Source organism: Miniopterus natalensis, chromosome 2, assembly GCF_054644295.1.
Source record: "Miniopterus natalensis isolate mMinNat1 chromosome 2, mMinNat1.hap1, whole genome shotgun sequence".
Taxonomy (NCBI): Eukaryota; Metazoa; Chordata; class Mammalia; order Chiroptera; family Miniopteridae; genus Miniopterus; species Miniopterus natalensis.
The window spans coordinates 100,637,638-100,664,329 of NC_142082.1; the positions used below are offsets into that span (position 1 = coordinate 100,637,638).

Sequence of the window (26,692 nt, forward strand, 5' to 3'; positions counted from 1 at the left end):
GTCTTGGGACTCTGTAGAGCTCTCTAGAGCCCCCCCCCCCCCAACAAATGTGCTGTAATTATAATATATACAGTCACTCCTAGGCAATGTCTCAGGCTCAAACAAGCAGCCATTGGGTGTTGGGGTGCTCAGCTCACCACTGCACATCCCCACCCCCACCCAGAGGCTCTCTTTAAAGTCAGCAGCCTGCTATAAATGAGTGGATTTCATAATAAGGCAGGCTAGCTTTACCTCAGAGCACGTCCAGGAATCATGCAGACAAAGTAAGTTAACAGGGAAAGAAAAATATTGTGATAGAAGTTAGATTTTATACTTTGTTGCAAAATTTTTTTAAATGATAAAATTTATCAGCCAGTAGAAGGCCAAGAGTACCTATAATTTTAGCATTAAAACATTTTTAGGACCAAAGCTAACCAGAATTTAAATCAAAATGTAATTATAAAGTATTACTCTCCCTTTCCCTCTTCACCAAAGGACTGGGTGCCTGTCTCCCTTTGGAAAGCTAATACATTATTTCTCTTGCTGTCTGACTCTGTACCAGAGCTTTCCTTCCGGCAGGTAACTGAGCCAGATTCACCTTGTGAAGTGTGGTTATAAAGGTTTGGGAGGTTACTTGGGAACAGAATTCATCCCGTGTGATGGATTGAGTGCTGGTTTGGTGGAGAGAGTCAGGAAGATCTGGGTTCTAATACCAAGACTGCTATTTTCTCTGTGAATCTGAGCAAAGCATTTGATTTTTTGGAGTTTCAGTGTCCTTTTTGGTGAAAAGGTTTGTGTGATAGGGATCATAATACCTGCTTCACTGGGTGACTGTGAGAACTTATTGAGCTTAAATGTGTATATATAGCTCCTAGCCCAGGCCTGGTACTAGTTTCACTTCAGCCAACCAAGAGTCAAAATTTAGGAGAACAGAAATTTTTAAAGAAAGTTCGGCTTAATATCATGTATCATAGGGAGAAAGGAGATCCTTAAAAAACAACTGCCAGGCCGATGTGGCTCAGCGGTTGAGTATCAACCTATGGTCCAGGAGATCGTGGTTTGATTCCCAGTCAGGGCACATGCCCAGGTTGCAGGCTCTATCCCCAATAGGGGGCGTGCAGGAGGCAGCCGATCCATGACTCTCTCATCATTGATGTTTCTCTCTCTCTCCCTGAAATCAATAAAGATACATTTTTTTATTTAAAAAAAAGGAAAAAGTGAAAAAAAACTACAACCTCTTTCTCTTAAGATTCAGGCTATAGAGTAGACTTTCTAGAACTGGAGTGGTTATGAAACTTGCTAGAAATCATTTATGGAATGAGAATTCTCTAACTACAGGAGTCTTGGCTTACCATAATAGGCACTAAACAGATGGTCAACCTCTAGAAAGGAGAAATGAAGGGCTGAACCATCTCACCTTGTTCTTTAGAGTCTACATGTTCTCACTGGAGAGAGTCACTTCAAAGCAAATACAGATACTAACCATCAGTGGCTAAAGTTCACCCTGCTGGGCTCTCCCTCCTGATTCTACCAGATGCAACAACCCATCCTCTAAAAGTCTAAAGAAAGAAAAGTGCCAGCCTTGCAATGTAGGTAGGGGGAGGAGAAAGAGAGGCAGGGGAATGAAGAAAGTCTGAAAATCAGATTGTTCAGAGCCAGCACCTAAGGAAAAGCACAGGGGGACACAAGGGGTCCCTTGGGGTGCACACTGTGCATTGCATTTCCTGTGTTGGGCTTGTAAAGATGACTGGGAATTGAGTTCAGAAACTGTGGGGTGACAAAGTGAGCTCTGATATAAACTAACTGTAGACCGTACACACATTGGACACGCAACACATTCTGGTTGTGTATGGGAGTTGTTTGCCAGATTTTGGAAAGAAGCTGACAGTCTTATGCAAAAAGGGCTAAAGAAGACTTAAATTCCCACTGCACTAATGGTATCCGTGTGGTGAATATCTGACAAGCCTTGCCTTGCTATGTGCAAAGCAGCACTGAAGTACAGCAATTTCTTGTTGTATGATGATTGTCCATGGGTAAGGGTTAAGTGCACAGATCCTGGGGTGAGCCAGAACGGAGTATGATCCTGCCTCTGCCACTTATTAGCTGTTTAGCCTTGGGTAATTACTTAACCTCTCTAATCCTCAGTTTCCTTATCCATTAAACGGGAGATGAGAGTACCTGCTATTTTAAGATGTTGTACAGATTAGTGAGATAGTGTCTACGGGATGCCTTGCACATAGAAAATATAATCCTTACTGGAGTAGAGAATGGTATGCAGGGTGTGTATTGTAATTATTTTAACCTATGGCTGGTGAACTTGCCTGTTGGGGCCAGCAGTCAGTATTGTCAAGTTTGTAGGTTTGACCCCAGTGCTGGCTTTGCCTTTTTCTGTGGCCCCAGACTGCCTTTATCTGTCTTTGGTCACAGAGGAGCCAAATATTTTTGAGTGTGAAGGGAAAAGGGCAAATTCATCACCACTACAGGAAAATCAACCCCAAGCATGTAGGTCAGTAACGTCACCTACATCTCTGGAGGGTGGTGTTTCCCTAATAAGTGTCAAGAGAAGAAGCCTGGGAGCTTAGACCAGACATGAGAGCCCCACAGATGACTCCTGCTTGGAGTTAAGTACACCGACATGTCACAGGTAGGGTCCCAGCTCCATGTGTTGGATACAAAATTGGCTGCTTTCTTTTAATTTATGTATATCAATCTATAGTCTGAAACTAATTTATTTCAACTCCAGGGCAATGGATGAGATGACATGACATGGAATACACTCTTACCCCGGAAATTTTTTTTCCTCTCAGTGGTTATAAATACCTCCATGCTATTGTACTTGGCATGCTGCATGCAAATGGAGGTCGGAGTCCTAAAGCTCATTAGGAAAGGGACAGAGGCTTGGAGCAGAGAGGGGACAGCATGGAACTGAAGCTGATAACGGTGGCCTTGTCCAGAATAGTGCCTGGGAGCTTTCTTATCTCCCTTTGGCAGGAGGTGCTGTGGGCTTCCTGTGCGAAATCAGGAGTGAACGCTGCTTTCCTCTCGTTGTTCGGCTTCCTCCCCCCTCGAGACGGTTCCCAGCACAGCGGCTATCTTTGCATCTTCAAACATGGCACAATCTACTTCCTTAAGAGCCTGATGTATTCTTAAGGCTTAGGCAAGCTCCCCTCCCCCTCAGTCTCCTTTCAAGTGCTGTTATATAGTCAGGCTCCTGAACGGCATTCTATTTTTACGGTTTCAGTTACAAAGAGGGAAAAATAACAGTCCCCAAATTAGAAGACAGCCACAGAATCTGCCCTTTTTGTGTGGAGGACCTTGCAGGAGTGCAGCCTATGATTTCCATGCTGGGGCTTGTGCCATCCGTGACTGCCCTTAAGCTCAGGGGCGGGGGCCAGAGGTTGACAGCCCCTAGTGAACTCCAACAGCAGACTGCATTTCCCTCGGGAAACCCTCTGACTTGCTTTACTCTCACATATTTCTTTGCATTTCCTGAAGACCAAGAGTATAAAACTAAGATCTTTGTCTAAGGCCTCCCTTATCTCTTCCACTTCTTTAGGGGGAAAAAGAATAAAATTAAAGGCTTCTCTTCCAGATACAAGAGAACTTCTGCTGTGTGATGTCATAATACCCAGTACACATGCACATGACTAATATAGATGTCTACGTGTTCATAGAGCTGTGCACGTGTCATAAACCCCATATGCCTGTAATGTACATATACATTATATATACTCATATTTGTACTGAGCATGTGTGAAAGATGTGAGGTCAAATACTAGTTCAAAGTATGAAGGTTACCGTCTAGAAAATGGAGAATACTAAAAATGAAAACTAGGGCAAAATGACATCATGATTTCAAAGCTTCATCATTAAAATGTCTCAAGTAAAGGAGAAAGTGTCTAATTTCTCTTTGGTTCCGTTTTCTCTACTAATAAAGAAAACTAATTGAGTTTCTCTACTAGTAAAGAAAACTGATTTCACTTAATTTACCTGATGCTTATAAGACTCGCTAGTAGACCGTAGCCGGTTTGGCTCAGCAGTTAGAGCGTCGGCCTGCGGACTGAAGGGTCCCGATTCTGACCAAGGATACGTACCTTGGTTGCAGGCTCGATCCTCAGCCCTGGTCAGGGCATGTGGAAGGCAACCAATCGATGTGTGTCTCCCACATCAATGTTTCTCTCTCTCTCTCTCTCTCTTTCAGAGGGGGTACCCCTCTCTGAAAAGCAATGGAAAAAATATCAAGTGAGGATTAAAGAAAAAAAAAAGACTAGCTAGTAGAAATCACAGAAATTCCTTAAGAGTGGTCACTCCTTATTAATTCTTTTTAAATTTCATCTTATAATCTAACTGTAAAAGCAGACATTTTAAAAACATTCGGGGGAAATCTGATTTATGGGCTGTACACAAATAACACCAAGGAACTGTTGCTAAGTCTACTAGGTGCAATAATGGCATTGTTTTTATATTAGAAAAGAAGCATATTTTTTGGAGATAATGCACTGAAATATGTAGGGCAAAAATGACATGATGTCTGGGATTTGCTTTAAAATACTTAGAGAAAATAAAAAGAAATAAGGGATAGATGAAACAAATGTGGCAAAATCTTAATTGTTAAATCTGGGTGGTGGGTATAATGAGGGTTTATTACGTTATGTCTTCTTACCAGTATGTTTGAAAATGATAAACAACTAAAACAAATGAAAACTCTTACTAGAAACAACATATCAGTACCTCATGCCTGGTTGTATGCTTGCACACGTTTATGTGGTGCCAATTACCTGCTAGGCCCTTGCTTAATTATGAGGACAGAGTGAATAAGTGCATGTGGCCCCGGTCCCCCTGCAGCTGCTGGCCCACTGGGGCCTGAGAAGCATTAAATGGAAACTTAGCAAGTGTGGGTGCTCTGGGGGAGGACCTTACAGGGCAGCGTGCCCAGAGGGGAGACCATCCTGAAGACTAGATAGTTTCACATTCTGGAGTCCTTCCTAGCTCCAGGATAGCGAGGAGCTGGTCATTGCCATCCTTTCCGTCTTCCCTTTTTCTCACTTATTTTTATCTTTTCACCTTCATCTCACGTAAGTCCTGGCTGCCCTTGGCTCCTTAAGATCATCCACTCAATTCTTGCTGGAAACTGGACTCTAAAATGTCTTCCTGGTTTGAAAAAATCCAAAATCTCCCCAAGACATGTACAAATTAAGGCCCAGCAAACATTCCGCTCACCACAAATTCTAGTCCAAAAGGTAACAATACAAAGTGCTTCAATTAAATGGTCCAGTGCAAGTAAACAGAAAAATCAACACTGAAGTTAATCGGATAGCAGAGGCCATGGTCGAGGCTGGCTGCAGGGACTCAAGTCAGGCTCCTGCAGGCAGTCTCTCCTTACCTGCCCGGGCTGGCAGAAAAATGCAAGCCTTGGGAGCCCACAGATTCAGTTTTCAGGCACCTAAAATATCTCTCTATTTGCACTATGTATCAAATAAATTCGTATTTAAATCTTAGGGAATATTTTAAGGTGAGCTTGCTATAGGCTCAGTGAGTGCTTTTGCCGTGAGAGCAGTGAGGGGTCACAGTAGTCAGAATAAGCTGTTAGACAAGGTCGAGCTGTGGGTGGCAAAGGTGTCCAGTCAGTGGTAGCTGTGTGAGTGAAGACGGAGGGACCAGAGTGAATATGGCAGACCCCTGTGACACACAGAATAATTCCTTACTTCCCTCTGGTGTCTAATTTACAAAACCTCTGCAAGTAAATTGGTCATTTGATGCGTATATAATCCTGTGAGATTAACAAGGCAGGTATATTTTTATTCTTATTTTTTAGAAGAGGAAACTTGTCATACATTTAGGAGAAGTGGGGGCGGGACTAGGTCTTAGGTCCCCTCTGACTCCTGGTCCAGTACCGTGAACTAATCAAACCAAAACACAGTTGACTAGAACCAAGGGTTTCTTGTAGGGTTAAGGTTGGAAAAGCAGGTAAGGAATGGACTGTGGATGGCCTTGATGTTAGACAAGGAAGCCTGGCCTTTCTCCAGTACAGTTGTTAAAGCTTTTGGAACAAAAAGGATTCCACTGAAAACCAGGACATGCGGGGGTTGGTCTGACAGCAGTTTGGTGGGTGCTGGAGGAGGGGAAAGGCCGGCCGGCAGCAAGGCCAGTTAAGATACTAGTTCACTGCCCAGTCAGAGCGGACTTACATGTCTTTTTTATTGTTTGGGGTTTTTATTCATCTAGAATGCAGGGTCCATAAAATATAATAAATGATCAATAAATATTTACAGCAGTGGTTTGCATAGTAAACCATATGAAAACAGAAGCATACTGATAATAATGTGTCTGAGAGAACATGCTAACTTCCAGATATAGGTCAAAATCTCTCTTTAAAATTTCTAGTAGCTAGTTCAAAATAATGAGAGATATGATGGATTTTTAGCATCAAAAAAGATCTTAAAGATAAACAACTCCAACACCCTTATTTTATAATTAAACACTTGAGACCCAAGAAGTTGAAGAGCTTGCTATGAAACCCCCAAACTTGAAAAGTAATAGACTGAACTTAATAACTGGTCCTTAATGTGTGTTTGCATATACACTTAATTAGACCTGGAAAAAATTACCTGCATAATGGAATATTCCGATTAAAAGCCAGCCTTTTATAGTTGTGAAATGCTGTTATTTCTTTGAGGTTTTCATTCATTAACATAACTTTGGTTTTTCTCTGTGTTTGCATGTTTCCTCCACTAGGAACTAATTAAAATCTAGATATTAAATTTTCTAATTTATGCATTTTATTTCATATTTAACAGTTAGAACAGGAAGGACGTTTAGAGATACATTGGTGTGGGTTTTCCAGACCAGGCAAAATATATTTGCTATTTTTAAGTTGTGAGGATGGATATTGGGGGAAATCTAAGGAAAAGGGGAAAAAAAAGTGTGATTTTGTTACCCGAGCACTTATCCAATGATTTTCACTTCACCTTGGGCTGGACCATGCTGCAAACAACATGGTAATGACTTACTTTTTTTAAAAATAGGTATGACTTTTGCTCCAGTAATGAAGAGACCTTTATCCTGGATCCTGACAGCAACATAGGAAACAGAATTGAGAGCATCACTCAGCGCACGGCAATAATAGAAGGAAAGAATAAGGTATTCTTCATAAAAATAAGCATTGGGATACTTATTCTAAAAACACATACTCAGCTCCCAGTTCTGGGTTTATTAGAACCAGAAGTCATTCAAATGCTCAAACAAAAATCCGGAGAGAAGAAAGTATTGAGATATTGTCTTCATGGAGAGATGCACTGAGACCACTCAAATGGCCATATTCTCCAGCCGCCCTGCAGGCCCAGAGAATGAGCACTCAGTCCTAACAGAGGAGGCGAACTGCCTCTGGAACATCAGCCTTGTCCACATCAGTGGTTCTCAACCCTGGCCACATATTAGGATACTGTCCTGATTGTCATTACATTTAAATCTCTGGGGTGGAGCCCAGGGTTCATGAAAGCTCGCAGGAGATTCTGACATGTAACCAGGACTGGGAATCACTGCCATACATAAAGCAGGGTGGTGATAAACAAAGCTAAAATGGAATGTTCCCATTTCACAAAATACCTTGTTTCCCCGTCTTTGCAAGGGCAAAGCCTGCCTACATTGGGGCATACAAACACACAAGAGCTCAAGATTCTCTGACTTAAGCGATGCAAATCAAAACCACAGTGAGAGACACCTGTTAGGATGTCTGTCATCAAAAAGACAAGAAATAACAAGCGTTGGCAAGGATGTGGAGAAAAGGGAACCCTCAACAGTGCACTGTTTGGTGGGAATGTAATTTGGTGCAGCCACTGTGGAAAACAGTATGGAGATTTCTCAAACAATTAAAAATAGAACTACCATATGATCCAGCATTCCCACTTTTGGGTATATATCTGAAGAAAAGGAAAATACTAACTCAATAAGATATATGCACCTCTATGTTCATTACAGCATTACTCACAATAGCCAGATACAGTAACAACCTAAGTGTTCATTAATGGATGAGTGACTAAAGAAAATATGGTGTGTATACACAACAGAATATTATTCAGCCATAACAAAGAATGAAATCTTGCCATTTGTGACAATATGGACTGACCTTGAGGACATTATGCTAAGTGAAATAAGTCAGAGAAAGACAAATAACTCACTTATATGTGGAATATAAAACGAACACACAAACAAAAAACAAATTCATAGATACAGAGAACAGATTGGTGGTTGCCAGAGGCAGAGGGTGGAGGTGGGCAAAATGGATAAAGAAGGTCAAAAGTTACAAACTTCCAGTTAAAAATAAATAAGTCCTAGGAATGTAATGTGCATCTTGGGAACTAAAGTTAATAATACCAAGAAAAAAATTGTAACTATATATGGTGACAGATGTTAACTACAGTTATTATGGTGCTCAGTTTGCAATATATACAAATATTGAATTATTATGTTGTACATCTGAAACTAATATGATGTCGAATGTCAATTACATCTTATTTAAAAAGAGAGAGCCTGGCCGGGCGTGGCTCAGCGGTTGAGCGTCGACCTGGGATCCAGGCGATCAGGGTTCGATTCCTGGTCAGGGCACATGCCCGGGTTGTGGGCTGCAGCCAATCAATGACTCTCTCATCATTGATGTTTCTACCTCTCTCTCCCTCTCTTTTCCTCTCCCTGAAGTCAATAAAGATATATTTTTTAAAAATAAAAAATAAAATAAAATAAAATAAAATAAAATAAAATAAAATAAAATAAAATAAAATAAAAAGAGAGAGACTTCAGCCCTTCCCCCCCACAAAAAAATCTTCGACCAAATCAGGGTCTAGCAGGCGTCTTTTCTGCCACTTCTGTGCTGTTCATTCTCTACTCCCCTAACCTCCCCTGAGCCTCTGCAAGCTGACACCTTGTGAGCCAGGCAATCTCAGTGCATCTCAGACCTGGTGGCTTTTTTCTGTTGAATTAGTGAGAAATACAGGTAAAAACCTGCTTTTATAGGTATGGGGTAGTGATGCAAGGAAACAAAAATGATCAAATAACCCCTTGCTGAAATGTCTATTTCTACTTACATGACTTGATCTGAAGTAATCTGTTACTATGGATGCTGTCTGAGTATGATATGCTTGTGTTATCTGTTTATTCAGCTGTATTCTTTGCATTTGAAGGCGACAAAGTAGATGGCATCATTTTATATGTAGGATTTAACAATAACAGCAAGTAACCTCTGAATTCTTCATTGTGTGAAACTTGGACATATGCTAATGTCAGTGTCATTCTTTGGCTGACCAAAGTGGTTATCTCCATTTTAAAGATAAGAAAACCTGGGGCACTAAGATGAGTAACTCAGCCATACAGCTTAAGTGGCAAATGGGAAGCTCAAACCAAAGTCTTCCTGTTCCCAAACCTGGACTCTGCCAACCTAAGCCAATAAGAAATCAGTTCAGATGGTGATAGCTGGCATGATTCTATCAGCAATCACTTGTCACTGATTTAGGAAACGTTTTTATTACTAGCAGTAGTTGTAGGTGGTTTACAATTTTTTTCTCTAATACAGATGAACAGTTGTTTAAAATATTCCATGACATGTAGCTATTGATGAGAGAACCATTTAATGAAATACTTAAGAAAGAGGAAATTCTATAAACTTTAAAGTTAAATTTGTGACATTAAAAAAAAGAAAAGAAAATTGCCTCAGGATAGAAATCAAGTTAGTTGTCACAGAGAACTAGAAAATTTCCAGATGCCATTGATTGTGTCAGTTCACTTTGCCTTTTCCTGACCATCACTGCTGGATATTAAAACAAGACCTTAGGAACTTAATTTCTGTGGCAACTTCTAGCCCTACTTTGGTATCCTATCCACAAAAATAAACAATTGGAAATGAGAAAGCTAGGTGGGGTTCCTAAGAAGCCTGAACCATGGAAGTAGCTACCTGACTGCAGAGAAATGGTGGGAGTGGAGTAGCAGAACCGGGTTAGAGAAAGGAGCTTCCCTGATTTACATGTAATTTTGTAGTTATGCAAGGTTTTAAACATAGATTTCCAGACCCAGTTGGCAGTTATGCCATCCGACATGCAGTCAGGAGCCATGGGGTCAGCTCCTGCCACTTTCTATCCTGTATAAACCACAGGCAAGTCCATTCACCTCTCTGAACTTGCATTCTCTCCTCCAAAAAATGGAGCTAGAAATATTTGCCCTACCTAATTTGCCTGTTATAAAGGTGATTGTCGTGTAGACTCTAATGCAATTCTAAAATTGATATGATCATACACAATTAAGTCTATTTGTTAAGCAATTATTTGCAATAAAAAATATAATACTTTCTAAACAAAATTTGAGATAGATACATCTATTTGTATACATATACGATATCTTATTAGTAGCTGTATCTGCAACACAGACTTTACATAAATTATTAATTTTGTGTTTTAAATTTAAAAGTATTTCCTACTTTTACTTTTAGCACCTATTAATATACCTCTTTTTGTATGAAAAATTATATTTCATATAATGATGACAAATGGAAGTTTTGCTATTTCAAAATGATTTGCACTGGTCTTCCCTTCACAGTTAAAACTGCTTTTATTTTCTGTACATTTTAAGAAAGTAAAGCCCCACCTTACACAATCATGTTACTTTTCCCTGTAGTCATGGTGTCGGCTCGCCCGGCAGCACACCCCACAGATCAGTGGATGGAAGGCCCACTGGAGCACCTGTTCAGGGACTTGAATTTTTTTTCTTTGCCTTGTTTTGCTTTTTTCATGTAATTCAAGTACGGGTGCAGGGGACAATAAAATTCAGTTCCTTACTGGCAAGTTTTGGCCTAGATTTGTGAAAAGTGAGTCATCAATGGAGTTGCTAATAGCAAACGTGGCATTTTCATATTGTTTAAATGGGGCGGCCAGACTATTGGGCCTGTAGATACGGAGTAGGAAGTAGAAGGAACCCTGTGTTAGAAATAAACACACAGGAAATACTTATCACAGCATTAATTCCGTGAGGCTGGAGAACCGTGCCGATCTTAACGTTTTCGCAACATTTCCACTGAAATTGTTTTGAGGTGAGAAAAAAATGCGTGCACTGTATAAGACAAGCCCAGGACAGGGCATTAGTGCCTAACACAGAATTACAGCTTGTGCTGCATTTCCCACACTCTCCCCAATTTTTCCTAATCCTCGCGTTCCGTTCTCCCCTCACTTCGCTCAAATGCGCCACCCTAGGTTAATTTTAGATTCTTCCATAACCTTTTTCCATGTCTACTTTTATTTCTCCCTGAAACACTGAAAAGGAAACTATATTAGAAGCATCCCAAGATTAAAATCACTGTTCCATATATAGATTTTTTGTAAACTAATGCTGGAGGTTAGGCTGAATTACACATCATCCCGTCCATTCCGTTCCGTGAGGCTCAAGCTACACTGTAGTGGTGAGTGACTAATACTTAGCAAAAGGGAAGGAAGGATTATGAATAACTTCCAAACTTACAGTACCTGACGACAGTTTTTATCAGCATTCCTGAGTCATACAAAAGAACCAGAGAATGGCCTTTAAGAGCCTGTTCCTAATATCTAAATACTTGAGGTCCTGGCAGGGCAAGTAGAGACACCCACAAAGTGCGGGTTCAGAGCCAAAAAAATATTGTGGCAAATGAAAACTAATTACAGAAATAATACAAACATAAATCTTGCAGAATTTCTTTTGATGTATCTTATAAAATAAATGATTATAATTTCAAACACATGTCACAACTCAAATTCTTGGCACTCTGTCTTTTAAAGTAATAAGTTGATATTAGGTGTTCCAACTGTTATGCTATTTTTAGCTTTTCTCTTGAGACAATCACAGTTAGTTCTGAGCACCAGGGCACAGACCTGTCACTTTAACTCCGAAGCCTTACGGTCCTCTGTCCAGACAATTTATACTCACCTACATACAGTTTACACTTGAGCTCGTTTTCCTGACCCTACAAAGTTTATACTTCAGTTGTTAAATAGATTTTGTCTTTTATGAAAATATGTTTTAATTTATAATTTATATTCTCTGAAAAAAGAGAAGCACTCTAGAAAGCAGATCGTTTTTAATAAAATTGATTGTAGGACACACAGGTTTCACCTTATTTTCAAATTTCTTTGTTTAAAACTTTTCAACTCATCAATCATATTTTCAAACAATATAACACTGTATCCATTGAAAAATAGCTTGCAGCTTATGTAAAATACTAAGAAAGAAATTAGTCTTTCTTGTACATAGTAGCATTCAGCTTATATGGTCTACCTCTGCTGACCAAAAGAAGTATTCTTGAGGAAAAACCCAATTCAAAAAATAGAACTCTACCAATAGATCTGTGCTATTAAATTTAAAGAATTTTAAGGGAAGAAGCAGTTTGGTGTAAAGATTAAGAGCATAGGCACTGGAGTCAGACACCCTGGGCATAAGTTCTGCCCAGGTCAGTCTGTGCTGCTGTGTGTGTTTGGGTGAGTCACGTAAGCTCTCTAACCTCGTTGCCTTTTCTGCAGAAGAGGGTACTTCACAAGCTTCTCTCCTAACTACTTTAATTTTCTCCCATGACCCTTAAGTGGTGGGCGAATGATTCATTTCGGCTATCCAGGATTTTTTTATTTCTCACCTCTTAAAGATTAATAATCAAAACAGGGAGACATCTGAGCTCCCTTCCCTACTCGTCACTGCCTTCTGCCTTCGTGTGAGTGCCTGCGTGGAAGGGCATAACATGTACTCGGTCTTCAAGTAGAGACATTCTTCTCTGTCACCTTAAGGTTAAGAATATCCCTCCAGGTTAAGAATAGGGATCGTGTCATATTCACCTCTGTCCCCCTTAAAACATCTGGGCAATGCCCAGTAAATGTCTGCCACATTGAATGCAAAATGCCACATATTGTAGACACTTTCATTTCCAATAATTTCAGTACACAGAGGATATATGGGTATATGTAATTAAACAGATGCAACAAACAGAAGAGAAACTGTCATGTAATTACTCACTATATCATAGTGAAAGCCACAGAGGATTTGGAGCAATGAACTTGGCTAAAGCGTGAGGAATATATTTTTAGTCTTCCTGATCTGTAGAGACAGAAATATCTTAATTTATTGAATGGGATATGAGAACATGTAAAGTGCCTAGCACATTACTTAGCAACTCAGAAAAATGTTAAGACTTTTTGTAGAAATTGTATTCACCACTTTAGAAAGTCCATGGTCACAGTTCAGTCTACGTGTTACTTTAGCCTGTAAGTCACTCGACCTTTATACTTCAGCCAGGACACTCCATTGGTCTGGAAGCATCAGCACAGCCTCTACAATTTCAAGCCCAGTTATCTGTGTCTTAGGAGATAGGCTGCAATAATTTATAAGTAATTGGGTCAACATTTTCAAAATAATTTTAAATATGAAAAACTCGCTTTTTCATTTTTTCATATATAGTATGTATTACTTTTTTGCAAGTTTGGGTTGGATTTTAAAACTCAACAATTTTTTTCATAAACCTGATTTTTATCTTTTAAAGAAGATAACAATGCAAATCGTTAAGCTGTATAAATTTGTGTTTCAGTACTTTTTGAGACATCACAGTTTGTAAAGTATTTTCAAGTTTATACAAATTTGACTCCTAGTGCTTTTTTAGGGGCTAATTTGCCAAATAGCAGCAACAACATCTGGTGAAATGATATTGTATTAATTTGTAACTTATATCTTCGTTTCCTAGATTAGGAATTGACAGACTGAGAAATTAAGTAATTTACAAACACACACAATAATCTTAGTGAGCTTATCTAAGTGAGTCGTCGGGACTGCAATGCCACGTTCTTTGAGCACATAGAAGATATGGTTCAGCCAACCTTTCTCTTCTGTCCTTGCTCTCTTAAGATGCTAAGGCTCCTGTTCCCAAATAGCACCCACTATCTCAGGTCATCCAAGCGAAAGAAGGCCTCCGCCTCACCTGTTGCCCTCATTGACGTGGAGCTGACCACCTCAGAGAGTAGGACGTGCAGTCCCGCATGTCAGCTTCAGGTCTGTAATTGTTGCGCCAGCAGCACGAGATAAATAAGCCTGAAACCCTCATACGAGTCGGATGTCATATCCCCCGGTCTCCTGAGGACCTGCTTTCCTGTTATTTTTTCCATTCTTGCTGGGGCTCGGAAAGGGGAGAGCCTTCTGGTAACTACCACTCATGCTATTACTATCTTTGTTGAATGAATGAAATAGCTGAATCACTTCAACCCTCAGAAGTAGCTGATGGATGTTCAAATGGTCCTTTGTCCTATCGCTAGCTAAAATGTCCTTTTCTTTTGCAGACTGCTAGCACCTTGGTTGTGGCTGACTCTAGAATTTCTGGAATCTACAGCTGCATGGCTTCTAATAAAGTGGGGACTGTGGAAAGAAACATAAGCTTTTATATCACAGGTAAGCCACACACCCTGTACTCGCAGAAACAGCCTGGTGACCTCGGCCTCTCTTCAGAGCTTGCTTGCTTTGAGCACACTCGTAGATTGATTTTTATTTAGAAAAAACATTCCACGGAATTGTTAAAGTTTGAGTGCCTTCATCCTTGCTCTTAGGAACAGTATTCTACACCATCATTGAATCTTCTAAAGAGCAATTTCCCTGAATTCTCTTTTAGAGCTGTTTGTGTACGTCTGGCTCCCAGGCTGGACTGTGAATTTGGGATCTTGTCATGTTCATTTTTTAACCCCCTTCAGTACCTAGCACAGGGTCTGGCATACAACACTTGTTCAAGAATATTCAAGGAGCCCGGCTGGTGGTTCAGCTGGTTGCAGCGTAGCCCTGTGCTCCAAAAGGTTGCGGGTTCAATTCCTGGTAAGGGGCTTCTCTCTCACATTAATCTTTCTCTCTCCCTCTCTCCCTCTCCCTCTCTCTAAAATGAATGAAAACATATCCTCTGGCAAAGATTAAAAAAAAGAAGGGTAATAATCAAGGAACCCAATTATAATACATGTGATGATATTTTTTTTAACCAAAAAGCTAATTGTTTCATAACTGAATTTCAACTTTTTGGGAAATGAGGCTCTCCTATAGAAATCTAAAACTGAGCTTTGTTGACAGTAATCAATGTACTCTTTTTTGGTAGCATTTAAGAATTTTTAGCCTTAAATAAGACCGTCTCTGCAAATCTTAAAACTTCCAAGGTACACAAATGGCACTCCCTGTGTCCCTCCATGGGTACAGGAAGGAAGTAAGTAGCTCAAAGTATAAAAACAATTGCCTGGCTCCACACTCCCCCAATTTCTGAGGAAACCTGGGCAGTTTGCCAACTCTGGAAACTTCGCACTGCATGAGGCTGCATAAGGCAGGCTGCAGTAGTTGTCTAGAGTTTTCCAGAAAGAAAGAGGTCGGTCTGATTTCATGAGACCTATGGGCTGTCAGCTCACAGGGAGCCTTCTGGCGGGTAAGCCAACCCTCCCCGAAGCTGCCATGGAGACAGCCCTGAGCAGGCTGTCACAGAGCGTCAGAGCTGGGAGAGACTTCAGAGGCATTCTAGCCCCGCATTCTCCAGATAAGGAAATGGCTCTGGAGATGCGGGTAGGCACGCAGCAGAGATGCTCCAGACGGGCTCAGTCCCTGTCCTCTCACATTTGAGAAGTGGAAGGGAAAACGTCTTTGCATCCATTCCAAGTAGGAAAATCCTTTATTTCGAGAAGGATTCAGATAGCAGTTTCACACAGATCTGATCTCAGATAATTTTGACTAATTAAATACAAAGGTTTGTACTGTCCTGCATATTTGGTTGGAAACAAGTTACCATCCGAATCTATAGCTGCTGTACGTGTGATTTAGAGGACAAAAGACTGAGCAACTCCTGTTCTGTTCCAAATGGTCCACAAGTGTGTACAAGTTAATAGCACCGGCTATCAGATAGTACAGGCCAGCTCTGTCCTGGGCACTTGCAGGGATATCAACGAAGCCCTCTCTTTCTAGGAAGACAGTTTAACACCCAGGAAACAAAGAAGAAATGTTAAATTATATATATCCTAGTATCCAAAGGGATGTGCAGAAGTAATGTGATGGATGAATTTACCAATGTTAAACCAACGCTGTTCAATAAAAATATAATGTAAGCCACATATGTAATTTAAAATTTTCTAGTATCCAGATTTTTAAAAAGTAAAAAGAAAAAAGTGAAATTAATTTTATTTAACCATTATACCCAAAATATTATCACTTCAACATGCCATGGACATTTTTAAAAATACTACACTGCTTCAGTTTTTAAATTAATTGAAATAAAGAACTGAGTAAAATTCTTCAGTCACGCTAGCCACATTGTAAGTGCTCAGTAGCCACATGTGGCCATGGGTGCAGCACGAAGCCTCTGAGAAGGAAGCACGACTCGAGGTGCTCCTGGGTCTGAGGTGGTACTAAGGGGGATTCGCATCTGAACAGACAGAAAAATTGTCTTGTCTTGGCCTGACATTTTCAGTGCCAAGGCAAGAGTACCAGTGGAAGCCCACAAACAATATATCTAACCACATACAAGTTCTAAATCAAGCAAACAAGCTGTTAAATATGTTTCAGCCTCTGGGGACAAATATGCCTTCATGATGAACTGAAGGGTCAGGTCCAAATTTAGAATTCTGGCACTACTCAGAGTGCCTGGAGGTGCAGAAGGAGCTGCCCCTGGCTTGCCCATCTTCGTTTTCCACTCCTGGCTCTGTCCCACACAGCGAGGCCCATGCACCCATGTGTACAGGTTCCCCAGCCCACACATTCAAACTGTCCACACCCTCATGGACAGTCTTCCCTGGGACATAGAAGTGTGTTTGGTGACAAGCGATCTGATGTCAGGAGGACAGACCTAACGAAGAGGAAAGAGGTCTGACACAGTCTGGAAACAGACTTGGGGCCATCTTTACAGGGAATTCTGGGATCCCAGGGACCCCAAGAAAGATCTAGAAGTGGGGGTAGCACAGGTTCTGAGTGGGTATGCCCACTTGGCCCACAGACTCTTTACATTGTGAAGAGGGACAGCCAGACAGAGCCCTCCAAAGGCCCAGAACAGGGACCCCCTCTTGCCTGAGTCTGAAGGCAGCACCGGTAGAGGATGTTCAGAGTGGAGGGGACTGGCCTGCTCGCGTCCGTATTGTTCAGCGTCCCCCGGAAAGGTTCCCTGGTGCCCAGCATGAGCTGCAGCACCAAGGCCTCGCCTGTCAGCCCCGCTGAGTTCTTCCCTGCCCCGTCATATACCCACGCATGGTATTGTTGCTGATAGGTGCCCATCTGGAGAAGCTGATCAAGATTATCAGCTGAATTCAGAAAGAAATTCCCTCTCACCTCACACTACTTTATACAATTAATAACCATGGAGTGGATGAGACCTTTTCTAGATCCCAGGGCTTGTCCACAGAAAGGAGCACTGAGAATTCAATTCAAACATACCTACTTGAAGCTCTCACCATTTTTCCTTCATAAATGCAAGAACTTTAATCCTAAAATTGAGCACAAGTTTAGTCAATCAAGCCCCCATTGCCTGGAATATAATTTCTCTGAATTCTTTCTTACCGGTCCCGAAAAGTTCTAGTTTTGATTGGTGATAACAGATTCGTTTGCTTACTCATTATTTCAAAACTAATTATTACCTTTTCCTTACTCAAATCTGTCACTAGACTTACCCTCCCTGGAGCTGAAACCGGGTACTGTTGGGAATGTCGCACCTTACATGTCTGTTTTCTGTGTTTATTCCTGGACCTCGTGCACATAATGCTTTAAAAGATCTGTCTGAAATTTAACTGCTTTAACTCTAGATCTGGATTTGGATCTTTATTGAGCCTTGTTTCAATCATGTTGCCCCTTAAAATGCAGTAATAACTTAGAGTCGCCTTCCAAACTGATGAAAAGTGGTTACCTGTGGCCACTAGAGCCCCTCACTGCTCCAACTCTGAACTGTGCCATTGCACATACACAGCAGCTACTTGAAAAAGCAGCACTTTCTGGTAACCGCGCGCTTCCTTTTTAGAGAATGGGATTTCTGCTCTCTGGTCGCAGGGAAGCCTTCCTATTCCCACCTGACTAATGAGATACCTCGCATCCTTTCATTGCTGTGCTTGTCTCTTTCATGAACTCAACTCACATGCTTGACCAATCAAGTCAAAATGTGTGCCCTGTGTGGACAGGTGGCTCTTTCACCTGATCCTAGGTCGAATGTCTCTCCTGGCCAAGCGTCTGTGCTTCTCCTGGACACCTCGCAAGCTGCCATGGGTGATACGTGCTAGATAGATGAGTGTTAGTCGATGCTCATGATGCTTGTGCTGAATCTTCAACAGGTGCCAAAGTCTGGGAAGATTTCTTGTTTTCACTCTGAGAGTTAGAAGGCAGTCCTTTCTTGGGTCTATTTTTGTACTCAGGCAAAAAAATCAACATGAATTAAGGAGAAAAATCCCTCTGGATTCATTAACTCGTTTTAGGACATTTTATTTATCATCTTCTGTGGGTCAAAAGAGAATACCAAAGGGGCGATGCTGAGAAACAGATAATCATTTCTAAGCAGCTGTCTGGTGACGTACACCAAATTAGCTTCAGTGACAGTGTCCCCCATGTGAAGAACAGACCTCAAAACCTATTTGGGTCTTTTCTTTCCCTGTGTGTGTATTTGTGCTGTTTGCTGGCACCCAGCACAACTATGGGTGTGTTAACAATTACTGAGTGTGAAACAGGAACAGCACTGCCTTATCTCCTTGGCTTCCCAATGTCACTAAATGCATTTTATTTTGAGATTCCTGGTGGTGCTTGGCAAAGATAAACAAAATCTTCCATCAGGAAACCTGTGAGCTAATTTCCACAGGAAGTTTCAAATCACTGAAGTAAATAGAAACTCTCTACTTGATCTCAATGGTGTGACTTGGGCTCACTTAGGTTCTGATACCAGATGAGACCTCGAAAATGGAGTCTATGGTCTTGAAAGAAATGATTTGATGGCAACCAGTGTACAATAGGTCTGTTCTAGTGTACTTGTAAAAGTTCATGGCTGCTGTTTTAACCCTTATGTTTGGAAAATATCCCAAATATAGAAAGATGCTGAGTTACAGGGGTTATTTCTGACATCTTATTGTTATGTTAAAAATGACTGTCAGCTGCTTCTGCATCTTCTGGCACATCCTTAGGTTTTCATTTTGAAGGCAGGAAAACCTCCACTGGTCGCTTCTCTTTCCAACCACTGACAGCTTCATAAGCCACTGTTACCCCCGCTCCCAGGTTTCAAATGAATACTTTGGCATTTCTTCAGACGTGACACTTTATAATAAAGCCAAAGGCCAGAAAAATCAGAAAAACAAGCAAAGTGAGATTTAGGAAAGAGTTGATATGATATCTAATTTTGGACTATTGTCCCTTTAAGGTTTAAAGGTTTCTTTATAGCTTTGTGTCCAAAGGATAATAATAATAATAGCATAACATAATGCTTTTCATCTTCAAAGAACTTTGTAAAATGTTGGCCCAAATTCTTTGCTCAAATACAGATACGCTGCTAGGGACAAGCAATGCAAGGGTTTTGAGAGCAGACAAGTTCAGGGCCAGTAGCCAATGGTTTTTTAAAATCCTCTGGTGAAATGGTCCAAAATGAGCCTGGAAACTCTCAGGGCAAAAGCTAAATAATGGTCCAGGGTGAGAAAGCTGAGTAGAGCTCATGAGGTGTTGCCAGAGGCACTTAAAGATGGAGATGAAGGTTAATTAGGAATGGACACTGGAAAAAATGGCTTTTAATGACACAGTCACTTTAAGAAAATGTTTAATAAGCTTTTGAGAGTAGTTTGATTTTTAAAATTATTCTCCCCTGCCCCATTGCCACCACATTGGAATCCAGCAACTCTTCCAGATCAATTGTCCACATTTTCAGAAGAAATCTTTGCTCATTGATGTCTGGGTGGACTAAGCTGGCTCTTCTCTGCCCACTTAACCCACTGTGCCAGCAAAGAGCAGGCAAAGCAGTGGGAGAGCAGCGGGGGAGGATGCTAGCAACCCAACTGCAGGGAGCTTGGGAAATTAGCTGCTCTTCACTGGAAACGCCAGGGCGGCAGTGGCGCTGACTGGCATGACTGGGTCTCCTTACACGTGCCTGGGACTTCCTAGTCTCACTTTCACAACTTACTTTGGGTAAGTTTGACTATAAGAGCATCTTTGATTTTTAGTACAAATTGCTGTTACTACTTTACTATTTTGTCCATTTACCAGTAATTCTCTCTAAGATAGAGAAATGGGAAGCATAGTTATCATCCCAAGTTGTACAAAAAAATTCTGTTTTGAAGAGCATTTTGGGGCAAATAAGGAAAATGTCCCATCCTACTAAGTGTCCTGTTTGGCATTTCCTGCTTCTGATGGAATGAAATTAGTTGGTTCCCACCTGCTATGTTTGATCATTTCCCCTAAAATCAACAGATGAATAGTCATTCTTTTAATGCTGATGCTCTGACACACTGGTTTTTCTATAAACCAAAGTCCTTTATTCTTATTTTATAGATGTGCCAAATGGGTTCCACATTAACTTGGAAAAAATGCCTACGGAAGGAGAGGACCTGAAACTGTCTTGCACAGTTAGCAAGTTCTTATACAGAGACATTACTTGGATTCAGCTGCGGACAGCTAATAACCGAACCATGCACCACAGTATTAGCAGGCAAAAAACGACCGTCACTAAGGAGCACTCCATGACGCTTCACCTTCTCATCAAGAACGTTTCCTTGGAAGATTCAGGCACCTATGCTTGCAGAGCCAGGAACATATACACAGGGGAAGACATCCTTCAGAAGAAAGAAGTTACAATTAGAGGTGAGCACTGCAACAAAAAGGCTGTTTTCTCTCGGATCTCCAAATTTAAAAGCACAAGGAATGATTGTACCACACAAAGTAATGTAAAACATTAAAGGACTCATTCAAAAGTAACAGTTGTCTCATATCATCTTGATTTATTGTCACTGTTGCTAACTTTCTGGCTCAGAGGAGATGCTCCTCCCAAAATGAATTTGGAGATAATGGGAGTAATAATGAACCCCCAGGCCCTCGCTGGGCTCCCCATCAGGCTCAGGGTCTCTCTGGGACCCACCTGGTGACCTGGTGCGCGTTTGGATTTGGAGGATCCCCGCAGGCACACTCTGTGCTTTTGCTCTTTGCTGTCTTCTCCTGCCTGATAAACAACAACTGGGAGCTGATCCTTTCCTTCCACTTTGATGCCAACCTCTTTTTATTTTTAAGTTTTAAAGCTGCACAAACTGAATAATTTAAACAGATGCTGGTTTCTGCCAAAGATGGACATGTATAAGTTAATTTTCCAGCTCAGAATGAGTACAGTTGAATTTGAGACTCTTTCGGACCTCGGCCTGGTTTTATTTTGTATTATTTCCTCTGTTTTTCATTTGTAAATAGTATCTGGATAGCACGTTATAATGCTTATTTATTTGAAAATGCTTTTTTTTACATTAAGCACATTCATCTTAAGCTGGAGCTTCTAAAATGGGTCCCACGGTGCAAGTGTTGGTATAATTCAAAGGTATTAAAGGTTTATCACAGTATGAATCAGGACAGGCCACCACAATCAAGGCCGCTCCGTCTTGTGCAATGTGGGCGGCTGGTAAACCAGTCACTGCTTCCGAGGGGCTAAAGGGCCTTGACAGCACCTAGAAGAACGCGGATCATGCCTTCGTTTCAAATATTTTTGTCCCCTGATTATTCTCTTAAAGAACTTTGTCCTGTTTAATTGGTGGCATTCAAAGGTGCACCACAGTCAACGGTTAATAAAGGCCCCCGTAACCAGAAATTTAATGCATTCTCCTAAATGTAAACCTAAAATTTGCCCATTAAAAAAGTCTCCTTCCTCATATACCTATGTCAATAGGGCTTTTGTGGGGATTAAGAAATGGCAAAACTACAGAAGCAGAATTCAGAGTCACTGGAAAACACAGTATTTTTAAATCAAGAGAGATTTATATCTCTTGTTTTAAGCTTGCATTTGAGGGGAAAGTGACTTTTCTTCTCCAGTTTAATATGTACTGTTCTGTTGTTTTCATTTATGATTGATCATTATATGTGACTTGCATGAACTATTGAAAAACAAATCATACTGACCAAAATAGCCAAGGCTGAGAAGTGGACCGGCAGTCAACAGGAGCTGACAATATGACAACTTCTCAGGCTTGGGAACTCTCTGGACTGTTTCCTACTTTAGGGAACAGACTCTGTCCCACGGCTAAACTTGTCTTTCACTTGGGAATTGCTTTTGTCAAAGTGTGAAAGAGTAAACAATACCGTTTCCCCAGAATGCCAGTTTTATGGAGCCCCGAAAGCTCTGAAAACAATTAGCAACCTGGAAGCTGTCAGCCCTAAGGAAAGAATAATCAATTGTATCTCTTACCTATGGCTCCTGTGCCTGGCTTTGTTCATTATGAATCAGTGTGTTCCTTCAGGAAACAATGCCTCAGGACCACAGAGCTGGGGAGCCTCCATTTTTAGGAAAGCTTAAAAAGCAAATGGAATGGTTGCGGGAGTGCTTTTGAAAGCAGGCTGACTTGGCCATGCAGAGTTTATCATTTCCTTCCCCTTAAAACTGCACTTGCAGTTTTCATGGGGAGGGGAAAGGTCTCTATATTCACAGGAGATGATTTTAAGAATACTGTAATTAGTTGTTCACTGTGTAATTAGTTCTCCCAGAGAGTTTCAAAAAGAAAACACATTTTTTTAAAGTTAGTTACTCTTTTGAGTGTGGAGTACGGGGAACATAACAAGAAAAAGAGAAGGAAGAGCCGGTGTGGAGAAGGAGAGATGGATTGGGGGGCCCGAGGCTGGCTCCTCAGGCCCCGTTCCAATGGCGAGTAGACACTGTATTCTTGGGGCCTAGCGGATCTCTGGGGCAGTAACACTGAGAAGTAAGAGAAGAGCCAGGTGGGAGCTCTCTTTGGCTATTGATAACCAGCAGAAATAGTCTGTTATTTCTGATTTTCTCAGTTTGAAGGGATCAGCTCCACTTTGTTAACTTTTGGAAAGCAGCTACCTATTTCCATGAAATAACTTAGGTTTAAAAATATGGGTTTGATGTACTTTTCTTATTTAAAATGTCAAAACAGATTATTATAAAGCATAAAGTGGGAATTGATAGACTGACTCCTTGATTGATTGGTCATTTAGAAACTAGCCAGAAATGAGAATTTTCTCATAAGAGAATGTTTTTTTCAGAAATGGGTACAAAGAAAAAAATCGTAATACTGTATGTTTCAGACATGTTTATGTAAACGTTGTACTTAATGGAAAGTCCTATGTTTGTTCGGCAGCCTTTCTGCCGTTTCTCTTGTCTGAAGTTTGTGTAGGACAGAGAGGGCCTCTGAATGTTCTTCATGATGTTTTTTTGTTAAAAACAAATGTTCTCGTCTCCATAAGCATTGCTTTCCAGTACACCTGCCGGAAAAGCCAAATCCTGCCTGTGTTGATGATGTTACAGTTTGTAGCTATGAAAATTATCTGGGTGCTGTAAGCCCTATATTCAGACTTCCATTTTATAATAAGGCCTATGGGTTATGGAAGATTATTTTAGCATTTTTAGTTCATGGGAAATAATAAATGTACTCAGAGAACCTATTAAAAGTATAATGCAGTGAACTAGATCTGAGTTTTAATGAGATATGTCAAAGTTGGCTTGCCGCTGTAAGACACTAAACAGTAAATACTATTCTTTATTACTTCAGTGTTTCACTGGCATGTCTGGGGTCTTTCCCATGTAAAACTGTCAAAATTGTAATTATCAAGCATGTAAGAGTTACCAAAATTAAAGATTTTGATAGATGGCTGCATTTTCCATCAGTAAAAGCAATTTGACAGATTGCACAGAATGCAGAAGCAGAAATATTCAAATGGTTCTGCTTAGGGGCAAGATAGACGAGGAAAGACACATGGAAACAGGCAAAAGGATGGTTGCTATAGTTCATTCCACACAATGTTTGAAGCGTTTATAGATGAGAGCATTTCCTTCAGCAGTCTTATTGCCTTTAGATTTCATTTTGTATAAAATGAGAAAAGACTAATGATAAGCTATGGAAATCAAAATTTAATGAGAAATCGGTTTCTTCTAACATAGTAACCCTGCCATGTTATACTTTATCAACATGTTTAAAAGTTATATGATAATACACTTTTTAACCTGAGATTTCTAAATTGCTTCAATGAATGCTAATCCTGAGAGTTTCCCTGCAGGAATAAGAGAAAGGTTTGGGGACTCGGCAGAACCCTGCAGGGACATGGAACCAAAGCCATGGCAATGTGTCATCTCTTATAGCATTGTAATCACTCCTAAGCTGCTTTCACAGTTTTAGTACAATAAGATGAGAAAATCAGAAATGGTCAGAGAAAGCTCATTATTGAAACCAGTGACGCAGAATGTGTAAGTTATGCCAAAACTCTTTTGATTTCTGTTACAGAATTTGCTACAAGGGGGGGAAATGGCTGATTTGGGAGGGTGGGAAAGACATTAGGAGTTGTCTTTATTCTTTTACCTTGAAAGCTTGAGCACCCACCTAACTAGAATGTATATACATCAGCAGGACTGACTGACTACTTCATTAAATAGACACTGTACTCATTGGGGCCTTGGGGGTACTGCTGTTCCTATGTGGGATTTTAATGTTGTAATGTATTGCATCCTAATGTATTAAGTTCATTTTGTTGTACTATATTGGTTGGCATTTTATTAAAATAAATTGTATTGTATCATATTTGTATGTTTTAAGAGAAAATAATATAAAATATAATATTGTACTATTATATAGTGCAAAAACCACAAGTCTGTGCCTCTGCCTCTTGAATGGATCCTTTGGTGGCTTGCATTTGGGAAGGGAACGGAGGAAGGAAATAATCAATAAAGCTTTCAAAGTTCAAGAAATTCTCCTGTTTGGTCTGCTGCCTTGCAACTCAGGTTACTAAAGCTGAGTAACACACACCTGCCATCACGAATGCAGCAATACAAGCACATACAAAATTATAGTAGCTCATCACCACCATGCTATACATTTATGTAAAAAGTCATTACAAACCTATCTCCAAAATCATGTTTTTCCTTTCTAGTTCCCAAAATATTATGCAAAATCCTTAGGTTTTAGAAAGGCTTCTCTCAAACAATAAAATAAAATAAAATAAAAAACAGTTGGCCAGGCAAAAAACCTTGATATTAAAATCTAAAAATAAAGAATTTAGTTCTTGATTTTACTCTGTGTTCCAATGAATTTCAATGTAGTGTATCAACTTAATAAAGAGGGAGCAGTAGGTTAATCACGGAAGAGAAATTTAGGGAACAAAATATGAATGAAACCTTATAGTCAAGTTTTGCTGTTTATATATTTCAAATGTAAGATGCATATATAGTAAAAAAATAAGACTGATGAGTAATAACAATTCTCTTTCTTTATTCACTAGATCAGGAAGCACCATACCTCCTGCGAAACCTCAGTGATCACACAGTGGCTGTCAGCAGCTCCACTACTCTAGACTGTCACGCTAACGGCATCCCTGAGCCTCAGATCACCTGGTTTAAAAACAACCGCAAAATACAACAAGAACCTGGTAAGAGAAGTTTTCCTTGTGTTTACCCTCCCTCGTTGTCCCCTTCTTCCGTTAACATTGCTGCACCGCCAGCCAGGACATCTAGAACCACCTGCTGATAGAGCTCGGAGAAACTGGGCTCCGGTTCATACTTACATCAACTTCAAAGGACTATCTGAGCCTATGGTCCTATGCAGGCCATATTTCTAACCCTATGGAATCGCTTTAAACAGTACATTCAGAAAGAAATGCTAAGAGCTACTCAAAAAAGTTTCAATTCACCTTGACAACAGGGAAATATTGTCTGGATTAATTCCTTGGCTTGAGGGATAGCAGAGCTTTGAACGCTTGGCATACATGAAGTTCAGAGTAGATTTATAATCTTTTAAATTCACCTATGCCAACTTTAATGATTTGGTAAAAAGAAGAATATTTAAAATTATATTTTATAATACTGGTAAATAAAATATAAACTAACGGTCATGTGTTCATTTTCCTTCAACAAAAAATATATTTTAAAACTACACTTAACTCAATAACTATAAACACTATCTATTGCTTGCTTTATAATTCTGTGGTTAAGTAAGTTTTATGTAAACTTATTTATAATTTAGATTAATAAGAACATTTATATTAAAAATAAAATTGCCATTTATTTGCAATATCCCAACAACCTAAATCAAAGAACTGGCAATATGAAGTGGTCCTTAAATGTGAGTCTTCTACTCAAAGTCCCCCATCTGAATTTAATGCACAGAAAGATTTGTAGTATAATGGCCTCTCCTTCACCCTGCTCCTAATTAGTCACCAGGCCGAACGGGTTAAGCCGACTAAATACTAAATACTTCTCAAATCCAGTCTTTCCTCTGCTTTCCTATTGTTATTCTCTTGGTTCAGGTGCCCATTACCTATCGCCTGAACATCTTGCAGTGTCCTAACTGGTCTCCCCAGCTCTCTTTTCTCTCTTTGTATCTATTTTCCACACAGCTGTATAAAATGCAACTGGGAACATGTCACTTCCCCATTTCAAGTGTTCTGTTGGCTCTTTATCACAGGACCAAGTTCAAGCATCTGACAGAGAAGGCCCTCAACAACTGGCCCTGCCTACTCCTACAACTCTATACTCACCTTAAACTTTATATTCTAGCAATTGCCAAACTCT

At 40.3% G+C, this 26,692-nt stretch overlaps 1 protein-coding gene across 1 annotated transcript in view; it reads left to right on the top strand.

The window, feature by feature from the left end:
- The window catches only part of FLT1 (fms related receptor tyrosine kinase 1), a 178,788-nt gene that overhangs the window by 76,831 nt on the left and 75,265 nt on the right, over positions 1 to 26,692 (top strand). The window contains exons 11-14 of the mRNA XM_016209446.2: positions 7,005 to 7,119; positions 14,301 to 14,409; positions 20,473 to 20,781; positions 25,405 to 25,551. Coding sequence (XP_016064932.2) covers positions 7,005 to 7,119; positions 14,301 to 14,409; positions 20,473 to 20,781; positions 25,405 to 25,551 — 680 coding nt within the window. The remainder of the gene's footprint in view (positions 1 to 7,004; positions 7,120 to 14,300; positions 14,410 to 20,472; positions 20,782 to 25,404; positions 25,552 to 26,692) is intronic.